General features: G+C 38.5%; 1 protein-coding gene across 3 annotated transcripts in view; it reads left to right on the top strand.

Annotated features, from left to right (window-relative positions):
* Positions 1–10127, top strand: part of ANAPC5 (anaphase promoting complex subunit 5) — a 40968-nt gene extending 30841 nt beyond the window's left edge. Inside the window, exons 12-17 of one of the 3 annotated variants that reach the window (XM_082640623.1) lie at positions 503–577; positions 2996–3117; positions 3582–3689; positions 3773–3920; positions 9224–9386; positions 9796–10127. In XM_082640623.1, the coding sequence (XP_082496749.1) occupies positions 503–577; positions 2996–3117; positions 3582–3689; positions 3773–3920; positions 9224–9386; positions 9796–10007 (828 nt within the window). In that variant the 3' untranslated portion in view covers positions 10008–10127. Of the gene's footprint in view, positions 1–502; positions 578–2995; positions 3118–3581; positions 3690–3772; positions 3921–4321; positions 4396–9223; positions 9387–9795 lie in introns of those variants that run through there. The other 2 variants (XM_082640624.1, XM_082640625.1) reach the window with 2 other exon arrangements.
* Positions 10128–12425: the final 2298 nt, after the last annotated feature.

Consider the following 12425-nt stretch of genomic DNA (forward strand, 5'->3'; position numbering starts at 1 on the left):
ATAAAATACTGTGATGTATAGATTTGTATTTGTTGACACTGGAAAGATTCATTCATTCAAAAGATGTTTATTGAGTACCTACCACGTGGTAAATAGGCAATTTACAAAAATGGTATGTATACCTATTTTTGGAATACTTATATGTTTTATATTCATGTGAATATGAGAAGTTCAGAAGGATACGTGCCGAGAAATTACTGTGATTATCTTTGGTGGGATTAAAAGTAATTTGCCTTTTTCTCGTTGTTCACATGTATTTCGTAAGTTTTTTTCCTAGAGTGAACATGTATTACAGGTGTAATTAAAAAAAATTTTTTTTAATGTACAAGTGAAATACATTAGAGCCTAAAATCAATGGCTCCTTGATATTTGACAGTCTCTGCCTAGGGTCGTCAGGCTGCTGCACCAGGAACAGGTGAGTCATACCAGTGTCCTGTGAGTGGGCTAGCAGGTGTGGTGTCAGCACAGGTGTGCTAAACAACTTGTGGCTTTTCTATTTTAGGGCTGTTTCGCTGCAGCTTCGGAAGTGTTAAAGCACTTGAAGGAGCGATTCCCACCTAACAGTCAGCATGCCCAGGTAACCTGCCTTCTGTGTGTCATCGATTTATTTTTGAAAATAACCATTTTTACTGTATTATTGTCAAAATAGGGTATTTTAGAGTCTCCCCTCAGCCTCTTGTGTCTTGGTTCCTTTCTGTGACATCTGTGCTTTGAGGTCAACATAGGAGACTCTGTAAAATGCGTTCCAGAAGGCTGAGGAATAAACTCTGAGAAAAGATTAAAGTAGGGAACTTTTTTCATTCCTGTCCTTGTGGTTTTAAATTAGTATTCCTTATATCTCTAACTGTATGGGAATAAGCAAAGAAATCGTCAGTGTCCTTCGATAGGTCAAGAATTAGGTCTCCGTTTTGTTACTCTGTTTTCTCCTACTTGGCAGCTCTAACCTTTTCCTCCCAGAATTGAATAACATTTTGGGAAGATGTTGTATGCAGAGGGAATGAACTTTATAAAGCAGTCCTAGGCACTCTGTTCCTTGTTGCACCAATTTCCATCTCTGATGGGGCCAAGAAAACTATTACGAGGGGCCTCTTTCTCTTCCTCCCCTCACCAAGTTTAGTATTAACTAAATTAGGGAATTTGAAATCATGAGAGACCATGGCCTGGGAATCTCCTCCTGTTGGTCCCTGAGCCGGGGGTCGGGGGGCTTCCGTTCACATGGGTTGCTGGCCCCACCTCATGAGATACGGTGTGAACGCCCGTCTGCTTATGAGCTGTGCTGAGATCTCACTGCTGCTGGCTGTGATCTGAATTCAGAGCACCCAGACGGAAAGGTGGTAAGCAAACAAAATAGAAGCTAGCACCCAAGGGTGCTGTGGGGCAAAAGAATTAAGCGTGGTTCTGTGGTAGTGCTAATGTGATAGAGTGGGTTCGGTTATGGTTCTAGGCATTTTTTAAGAAGGTGCACAGTTAAAAAAAAGACACAATTTAACTCACATTCTAGAAAAAACACGTATGGCTGATAAAGAGATGAAAAGATGCTCAGCCTGACTGTTGATCAAGGGAAATACAAATGAAAAAATAATGAGGTATTTCATACCCATCAGACTGGCCAAAAGTAAAATATCTGACACCACCAATTGTTGGTGAAGGTGTGGAGCAATGAGTCATGTCATACACTGCCGGGGGGGAGTGTAAACTGGTGTGACCCATCTGGAGAACAAATGGGCACTGTGTTAAGGAGAAGGTGCATATGTCCTAGCCCAGCTTTCCCACGGCTTGCTGTATACCCAAGGTAACTGTTGCACGGGGGTGATGTAGGGGAGTGTTTGCTGCAGCATTGTTCAGAAGAGTGAGAAATTGGAAGTACCTAAATACCCATCAACACGAGAATAGATAAATTGTTGCATATTCATACAATGGAAAACTATTCATCAGTGAAAAGGAGTGAACTAGAACTACTTGTATTAACATGTGTAAGCCTCCCCAAAATAATGTTGAGCTTAAAAGCAAGCTGTCAAAGGATACATACAGTATGATACTATTTATTTATACAAAGTTTAAAAACATGTAAGATCATACTATATATTGTTTTTTTTTCATACTATATATTGTTTAAGGATAAGTAAATATTTTGTAAAAGTATAAAAACATGATTGGGGGGACTTCCCTGGCGGTCCAGTGGTTAAGACTCCTTGCTTCCAATGCAAGGGGTGTGGGTTCAATCCCTGGTCGGGGAACTAAGATCCCACATGCTGTGTGGTAAATAAATGAATGAATGAATGAATAATCAATCATCATAGATCACTCATTAAAAAAATCCTTTAAAAAAATGGGAATGATAAACAACAAATCAAATGCTTCCTTTGAAAACAGAAAGTGGAGAATGGAATTTGCAAAGTACCTCAATAATGTACAATAGTATCCAAAGCAAGTAAAGCAAAATGTTGTGATTTGACAAAGCTGATGGTTGCTATACATGTTTTGTTATTTTATTCTTAGTGCTTTTTCACAGACTTGAAATATTAAAAAAAATTTTTTTAATCTAAAAAAAAAGTGTGTGAATTGTAAGGATATTTGTTAAGCAAGCGAAAATACTTTTATATTTCTGTTGAATAATGAGGTGAACATCTGCCATTCTGTTCTTTTTATTTATTTTTATTTTTTTATTTTTTAGCTGCCTGCGGACTTTCTCTAGTTGAGGGGAGTGGGGACTACTCTTCGTTGCGGTGCGCGGGCTTCTCCTTGCGGTGGGTGGCTTCTCTTGTTGTGGAGCACGGGCTCTAGGTGCGTGGGCTTCAGTAGTTGTGGCTCGCGGGCTCTAGAGCACAGGCTCAGTAGTTGTGGCACATGGGCTTAGTTGCTCTGTGGCATGTGGGATCTTCCCGGACCAGGGCTCAACCCCGTGTCCCCTGCATTGGCAGGCAGATTCTTAACCACTGCGCCACCAGGGAAGCCCCTGCCATTCTGTTCTTAATTGTGTTTTTTTTCTTACTAGTTATGGATGTTGTGTGATCAAAAAATACAGTTTGACAGAGCAATGAATGATGGCAAATATCATTTGGCTGATTCAGTTGTTACAGGAATCACAGCTCTGAATAGCATAGAGGGTGTATACAGGTAAGAAATTTTGGAAACTCCAACCCCAGAATGAAGTAGTTCTCAGATGGCTTTATTCTTATTTGTTTTGTGTGTGACTTAATTGATTAGCTTAGGAAAAAAACCTTTTTTTTCTATTTATTACCTATTTATTACAGACCGTTAGAAAATACAAATAAACAAAATGGAGAAAGTTAAGTAGCACCCAGAGATAATCACTAACATGCTACCTATAATTCCAGACTTTTTTCTTGTGTGCATGTATGTGTGTGTGTGTGTGTACACACATGCGCTCACACACGCACACACACACAATTTTTCTTTCTCTTTTAAGAAAACTTATATCAGACACAGTTATTCCCCTTGGGAGGTTACAATTACAGTCTAATTGAGGAAATAGAGATTCTAAACCTGAAAGTGACTCTACTTACAACCCTTGCAAAACAGCAACGTAACCATTTGTGTTTATTTTGTTTCTGTGTCAGAAAAGCAATTGTACTACAAGCTCAGAACCAAATGTCAGGGGCGCACAAGCTTTTACAAAAATTGTTGACTCACTGTCAGAAAATCAGGAATACAGAAATGGTGATCAGGTAAGGGAGGGCTTTTGTGCATCTCACCGAGGGGGTACGTTGTGCTGGTTATTCTCATCCCATGTCTTCCTCTTTGTGGGCAGTGTCCTGCTGTCTGTGGCAGAGCTGTACTGGCGGTCTTCCTCCCCTACCATCGCGCTGCCTGTGCTCCTGCAGGCTCTGGCTCTCTCCAAGGAGTACCGGTTGCAGCATTTGGCCTCTGAAACAGTGCTGAACTTGGCTTTTGCCCAGGTAAGCTGATCTCTGTTTTTATAGCACATATTTGTGCTCAAGAACTGGTGAGTCCGTTACTACTCTTTGGTTTTGAAAAGGGTAATAATGAGCTTTTGCTTCTTACTATTGAAATCTGGGAAGGTAGTCTTATTGTGCAAGCCTTCCATGGAAGTCTGGAGTTGTGAACTTGGTGACAAGCTGACACCTCCCAGTGGCGCTGGCTTTACCGAGCTGTGTATTTACTAAGGAGGATGTGCCTCTTCATTGAGGACACTTGCATCATATTAATGACTTAGCTGGCCCAGAGCTGTGCTTGATTTAACAAGAGAATGAAAAAGGAAATGAGGAAGTCATGTGTTCATTGAAAGGTTTTGGAAGTTAAATTGTATTTTATGTTTGTTTTCTGTCTCCCCCTGTAGAATGTAAAGACCATGAGAGAAGGGACTGTTTTTTCCCTGCTATATCCTGTGGTACCTAATAGGATCCACACATAGTAGGTTTTTAATAAATATTTATTGAATGAATGAATTTTGACCTTACTGGAGGAATTTACTAACTAAAGCAGAGGTTCCCCAAACCATGCATCAGCATTATTGGGGAGATTTAAAAAATATCTGCGTATCTGGCCTTACCTCAAACCTACAGAGTCAGAATCTCTAGAGGAGGAGCCTAGGAGTCTCTTTTCCTTACCAGCTTCCCCAGTGATTTTTTTTCTTAATTAAGATAAAATTCACATAACATAAAATTTACCATTTAAAAGTATACAGTTCAGTGGTTTTTAGAATATTTACATTATTTTGCAGACATCACCACTGTCTAATTCCAGAATATTTTCATCACACCAAATAGAAACCCCAGACCCATTTTTTTTAAAGCAGTCACTTCCCATTTCCTCTTCCCTCCAGCCCCTGGCAACCTCTAATCTATTTTCTGTCTCTATGGGTTTGCCTATTCTGGATATTTCATATAAATGGGATCATACAGTATGTGACCTTTGTGTCTGGCTTCTTCGCTTAGCATAATGTTTTCAGGATTCATTCATGTTGTGGCATGTGTCAGTCAGTTCTAGATTCTGTTTAATGGAATACTGTTCCATCGGATGGATACACTACATTTTGTTTATCCATTCATAAGTTGATGGACATTTGGGTTGTTTCCACCTTTTGACTATTACAAATAGCTCTTAATATTGATGTACAAGTTTTTTTTCTGGATATATGTTTTCATTTCTCTTGGGTATACTTAACAGTGGGATTGCTGGGTCATATAGTTCTTTGTTTAACTTTTTGTGGAACCACCAAACTGTTTTCCACTGTGGCTATACCATCTCATATTCTCACCAGCAATGTATGAATGTTCCACTTTCTCTCTATCTTTGTCAGCACTTGTTATTTTCCATTTTATTGGTGTGAAGTTATATCTCATTGTGGTTTTGATTTGCATTTCCCTAATAAGTAATAATATGGAGCATCTTTTCATGTGAGTACCGGCCATTTGTGAATGTTCCTGGAGAAATGTCCAAGTCCTTTACCCATTTTTAAATTGGGTTGTCTTTTTAGTGTTCAGTTGTAAGAGTTTTTATATATTCTGGTTGCTAGACACTTATCAGATATATGATTTGCAAATATTTCGTCCCATTCTCTGGGTTGTCTTTTCACTTTCTTGATAGTGTCCTTTGATGCATGAAAGTTTTTTATTTTGATGAAGTCAAGTTTACCTTTTTAAAATCTTATTGTTTGTGCTTTTGGTATCCTACTTAAGAAACCATTGCCTAATCCAAGATCATGAAGATTTACACTTATGTTTCCTTCTCAGTTTTAGCCCTTACATTTAGGTCTTTGATCCATTTTGAGTTAATTTTTGTATATGGTGTGAGGTAGGAGTCCAACTTTACTCTTTCCCATATGGATATTCAGTTGTCCTAGCATCATTTATTGAAAAGACTATTCTTTTCCCATTGAATGGTCTTGGCTTCCTTGTTGAAAATCAGTTTATCATGGATGTATAGGTTTATTTCTGGACTCTCAGTTCTATTCCATTGATCTATATATCTGTCCTTATGCTAGTACCACACTATTTTGATTATTGTAGCTTTGTAGTAAGTTTGAAATCAGGAAGTAAGAGTCCTCCAACTATGTTCTTCTTTTTCAAGCTTGTTTTACCTATCAGTGTTCTCTTGCAATTCCATATGAATTTTAGAATCAGCTTGTCCTTTTCAGCAGACATGGTATTTGGAATTTTGATAGGGATTACTTTGAATCTGTAGACCAATTTGGAGAATATTACCATCTTAACATTATTATTAACATTATTCCAATCCATTAACACAGGATGTCTTTTATTTAGGTCTTCCTTAATTTCTTTCAACCATGTGTTCTAGATTTCAGTGTACAGTTCCTGCAGTTTTTTAGTTAAATTTATTCCTAAGTAGTTTAGTATTTTTGATGCTATTGTAAATGGAATCTTAAAAATTGATTTCATTTTTTGGATTGTTCATCGCTAGTGCATATTGATCTATGTCCTGCAACTTTGCTGAACTTATTACCTGTTAGAGGTTTTTGAGGATTCTTTAGAGTTTTCTATATATAAGTTCATGTCATCTGCAAATAGAGTTTTATTTACTACTTCCATTCCAATTTGAATGCACTTTATTTCTGTTTCTTGCCTAACTACCCTGTGCAGAATTTCCAGTACAGTGTTGAATAGAAGTGACAAGAGTTAACGTCTTTCTTTTTGCTCCTTTTCTTAGGGGGAAGTTTTTTAGTCTTTCATTGTTAAATATGGTCTTAGCTGTGGGTTTTTCATAGATGTATCATTATTACTTCAAGGAAGTTCCCTTCTACTCATAGTCTGTTGAGTGTTTTTATTATGACAGGATGTTGAATTTTTGTCAAAGGCTTTTTCTGTATCAGTTGAGATGATCATATGGGTTTTTTCCTTCTTTCTGTTAATATGGTATATTACATTGATTGATTTTTGTATGTTGAAGTACTGTTGCATTCCTGGGATAAATCCTACTTGGTTATAGCCTATGATCCTTTTAATATGCTGCTGGGTTTGGTTTGCCAGTATTTGTTGGGAATTTTTGCATCTATATTCATAAGGGATATTGGTCTATAGTTTTCTTGTGATATTCTTTGCTTTGGTATTAGGATAATAATGTGGTCTCACAGAGTAAGTTAGGAAATTTTATTAACTATTCTCTTCTATTTTTGGAAGAATTTGAGAGGGATTGGTGCTAATTCTTGTTTAAATGTTTGGTAGGATTCACCAGTGAAGCCATTTGGTCCTGGGCTTTTCTGTGTTGGAAGTGTTTTTGGTTACTGATTCATTCTCTTTATTTGGTCTATTCAAATTTCCTGTTTCTTCTTGAATCAGTCTTGATAGTTTGGGTCTTCCTAGAAATTTGTTCATTCATCTAATTTATCTGATTTGTTGGCATACAGTTGTTTACAGTATTCTCATGTAATCCTCTTTATTTCTGTAAGGTTGATAGTTAAGTCCCCACCTTGACTTCTGACTTTTGTCTTTTGAGTCTTTTTCTTTTTTTTCTCTTGGTCAGTCTAACAGTTTGTTAATTTTCTTGATCTTTTCAAAGAACTACCTTTTAGTTTCAATGACTTGTTTGTCTGTTCTCTATTTTGCTTATCTTTACTCTAACCTTTATTATTTCCTTACCTCTGTTAGCTTTGGGTTTAGTTTGCTCTTCTTTTTCTAGTTTCTTAAAGTGGAAGTTTAGTTTATTGATTTGAGATTCTTTTATTATTTTATTTATTTATTTATTTATTTATTTTTTTGCGGTACGTGGGCCTCTCACTGTTGTGGCCTCTCCCATTGCGGAGCACAGGCTCCGGACGCGCGGGCTCAGCGGCCATGGCTCACGGGCCTAGCCGCTCCGTGGCATATGGGATCTTCCCAGACCGGGGCACGAACCCGTGTCCCCTGCATCGGCAGGTGGACTCTCAACCACTGCGCCACCAGGGAAGCCCGATTCTTTTATTTTTTAATGTTTGCTTTTAGAGCTATAAATTTTCTTCTGAGCACCGTATCCTATAGGTTTTCACTGCATCCCATAAGTTTTGGTATGTTGTGTTTTTGTTCATCTCAAAGTATTTTCTAATTTCCCTTGCGATTTCTTCTTTGATGCTTTGATTATTTACGAGTGTGTTGTTTAATTTCCACATATTTGTGAATTTTTCAGATTCCCTTCTATTACTGATTTCTAATTTAACTTCACATGGTCAGAGAAGATATTTTGTATGATTTCAACCTTTTAAAATATGAGTGTTATTTTGTGGCATAACGTGGTCTCTCCTGGGAGGTGTTCCATGTACAGTTGAGAAGAATATGTATTCTTCTGTTGTTGGGCTAGTTGGTTTATAGTCTTGCTCAAGTCTTCTATTTCCTTGCTGAACTTCTGTTTAGTTTTCTATCGATTATTGAAAGTAGAGTACTGAACTCTGAAACTATTATTGTTGAACTATTTCTCCCTTCAGTTCTATCAGTTTTTGCTTCATATATTTTGGGGTTCTGTTGTTTGGTGTATATACGTTTATAATTGTTGTATCTTCTTGATGAATTGGCCCTTTATCAGTATATATGTCCTTCTTTGTCTCTTGTTACAGTTTTTGACTTAAAGTCTATTTTGTCTGATATTAGTATAATCAGTCCAGCTCTCTTTTGGTTACTGTTTGCATGGAATATCTTTTTTTACTATCCTTTTACTTTCAGCCTATTTGTGTCTTTTAATCTAAAGTGAGTCTCTTATAGATAACATATAGTTGTATCATGTTTGCAAAAATCTGTTCTGCCAATCTCTTCCTTTTAATTGAAGAGTTTAAGCCATTTATATTTAATTTAATTATGGATTTGAAAGGATTTACTTCTATTTTGCTATATTTTTCTATATGTCTTACATCTTTTCTTGTTCCTCCATTACTGTTTATTTTCTGTTAAATGGATGTTTCTAGTGTACCCTTGTTTATTTTACTATATATTTTTGAATTTTTAAAAAGTGGTTCCTTTTCTCCTAGTGATTCCTATACAGCTAGTTCAACCTTTTTGAATCATCAATGTAAAAGATTTTTGTAAAGACAGAAACCTTTCTATAATGTAAATAACTACTCCCTCCTTTATTGTAGCCTGAAATCGATTGTCACACATTATGTTTTCTAAGAGTGTGGTGCACATTAAAGATAGTACACGTCAAGGAGAAAGTAAGCCAGACATTGCCATTCAGAAGAGAAAAGCCAGAAATGAAGCCCTTCCTGTAGTGGGTAGTGGATGTGGGTGTGTATAGCGCCATGATGTTTCTTTTTCAGCTCATCCTTGGAATCCCAGAACAGGCCTTGAGTCTTCTCCACATGGCCATTGAGCCCATCTTGGCTGACGGGGCTGTCCTGGACAAAGGCCGTGCCATGTTCTTGGTGGCCAAGTGCCAGGTGGCTTCAGCAGCTTCCTATGAGCCACTGAAGAAAGCAGCAGGTAGGAAACCATACAAAGATTGTTAGGTAATACTGTTACAGAAAACTTGTAAAATTTAGGACCCAGAAGAAGAAAAGACATTAAATTTGGGACAGTATTTAAGTTTTGAGTGTTCACAAATATATGTTATAATTTCATGCAGCATTTAAAGTGCTTTCACTTGCATACTTGCATGAAGGTTGAGGGCAAGTGAATTGTTATTTCAACCCTACAGAACTAGGTGTGAGGCTGGAAATCAGTACTAAAGACTTGGTGGTGTTTTTTTGTTTGTTTGTTTGTTTCTTCTCAAAGAGTAGAATGTAAAAGTTTCTGGTACATGTTAAATCAATAAAAATACATATTAAGCTTTGAAAACTATATGTGAAGCATTGAGTTAAATATGTGTGGTATTTTCCCCATTTTCCATCAGTTCTTGAGGCCGCCATTGAGAACCTCAATGAAGCCAAGAACTATTTTGCAAAGGTCGACTGCAAAGAGCAGATCAGAGACGTCGTTTACTTCCAGGCCAGACTCTACCACACCCTGGGGAAGACCCAGGAGAGGAACCGGTGTGCGATGCTCTTCCGGCAGCTGCATCAGGACCTGCCCTTTCATGGGGTGCCCTTGATAAATCTTCTGTAGTGAGAACGTCCCCACTGGACCACTGTGCAGAGTAGATGGTCTTGGACTTGTTCATACTCCCTCCCTCCATATAAATGATGTATTTGATATCTGTCTTATCAATAAACTGCATTCTGATTAGCTTGTCTTATTTTGTTGCTAAAATATACATATTTGTTTTTTGTTTTCCCTTTTCTTTCTTTTGATAGCAAAGGATACCAACATTTTGTTAATAAGTGGCTGGTTTATTAATAACTTAGTGCAAGTGTTAAAGATTATGTTCTCTCTGGGCAAAGTTGCCAATATCTTATTAGCAATTGTGCACACTCTCCACCAGTGTATAAATTCATTTTGCACCTATGCTCAGACAAGAGCTCTTTCAGGTATTGGTAGATCTCTTGAGGGGGTTGGTGCAGGTTTTTCGGAGGCTTGGATTTTCCTTCGGAAGCTCCCTTGTTTTGTTCTGCTGGACTGGTGCTTGGGTTGGGTCTGTGTGTACTTGCAAGCACATGTCAGTCCCTGACTGGAGATTAAGATGGGAAAGATCTTTTTATGCTTTTTGGACCAATGACAAGAAGCATGTTTCAGTCACTTTCTGGGTGTTGGCTTTCTCATATCTTCTGCATGGGTATATTTTTTCTATACTTAATAAATCAGGGATGATGATAAGGAATTCATCATGAATAAGGTGATTGTAAGTTGAGAAAGGGTCTGAAGCTCAGAGGTGTGTGGATGCTATCACTCAAATATACACTTAATTTACATATCTCAACCCTGCAATTAAGCAGAAGACAGTTATTGCTCTGTTTGTGTATTTATCTTACCCTTCAGTGTTCACAGAAAAATCCCCGTGTTTCAAATCCAAAACAGCAACCAGGAACCAACCAAATTTTGCAGCTTCTATCAGTGGCTCTTTCTCTGTTAAATTTAAGCCTTCGGATGGGAAATAATTTATCCCCAGAGCTCTTCGAAACAGTGTAAAACAACTCCCACTCATTAGGGTGCGTTTGCTGGCCAAAGACAGCTGCTCTGAAAATAAGAGACTCAGTGTGGAGATAGAGACACTAATTAGTATGTTGATGTTTGAAAATCTTTCCTTAAATTTATTTGAAAGGTTATATATGTAGATGGTAAAAATTGAATATTGTTAAAGGCTGTATAGTAAGATGTAATTCTTCCTCCCGGGAAGTAACCATTATGAATCAGTTTCTTTTGATTCTTCCCATATATTCTCTAATCTGATGTCATTTTTGGTCAATGTACTTAAGCTCCTTCCAATCTAAGAAGTGATCTTACTCTGCCGCAGTGTAAGACAGTTCAAGAGATGGGGTGACATAAAAACTAGACATCGTCACACCTGACCAGGACCAGCTACATAATTTGTGGGGCCCAGTGCAAAGTAAAATTACAAGGCCCATATATATATATATAAATTCTTTAAATTTAATTTATTTATTTTTGGCTGTGTCAGGTCTTTGTTGCTGCATGCGGGCTTCCTCTAGCTGCGGGTGAGTGGAGTAGCGGGGGCTACTCTTCGTTGCGGTGCACGGGCTTCTCATTACCGTGGTTTCTTTTGTGGCAGAGCACAGGCTCTAGGCACGCGGGCTTCAGTAGTTGTGGCATGTGGGCTCAGTAGTTGTGGCTCATGGACTGTAAAGTGCAGGCTCAATAGTTGTGGCACACGGGCTTAGGTGCTCCCCGGCATGTGGGATCTTCCCGGACCAGGGATCGAACCTGTGTCCCCTGCATTGGCAGGCAGATTCTTAACCGCTGCTCCACCAGGGAAGTCCCGAGGCCTATATTAAGTGGAGCGTTAAACCAGGTACGGGGCCCTTCTAAACACACAGCCCTGTTTGACTGCACAGTTGGCATGCCCGTGAAGTCTCCTGCCCGACCCTGCTCTCAGCTTGCTGCACATGCACCCTGCCAGGCCTGCATCCAAAGCTAATATAAAGAGTCTGAGGCTCCCTGCCATCTGTGACTTAGATTCCTTGGCTGGAGCCTGGCTTCTTCAGGAAGGAATAGTGGGTTAAATGGAAAGTTGGAAACATCAGAGTGACCCAGAAACTCATAACTGTCTGGATTACAGCTAATTAGCTTTTTTCCTGATGGAGCATTTGGTGGGAGAAGGAAGAATCAGAACAGTGTAATTATGGGTGGTTTAATGTAGGGGTATAAGAATCAATGATTTGGTTAAATGGAGAAGGGGTTTGGTGAGGAGGGAAGTAAAAGTAAATAACCAATGGGCATTTGGGTCTATACCAGAGACCTGAGGATAGATCCTCAAAGGGGAAGAGAGGAGTGGGGTCATGACCCACGCCAGTGGCTTGGCATGATGGAAACTCTCCCCAGCAGGTTTGGTGTTGAGTGTTTCCAGTCCTGGGGCAGGTGGGAACAAACAGCTTAACACTTACAGAGTGTTAAATTCTTTTCATTAAA

The sequence above is a fragment of the Mesoplodon mirus genome, assembly GCF_964341445.2.
Source record: "Mesoplodon mirus genome assembly, chromosome: 13".
Classification (NCBI taxonomy): domain Eukaryota; kingdom Metazoa; phylum Chordata; class Mammalia; order Artiodactyla; family Ziphiidae; genus Mesoplodon; species Mesoplodon mirus.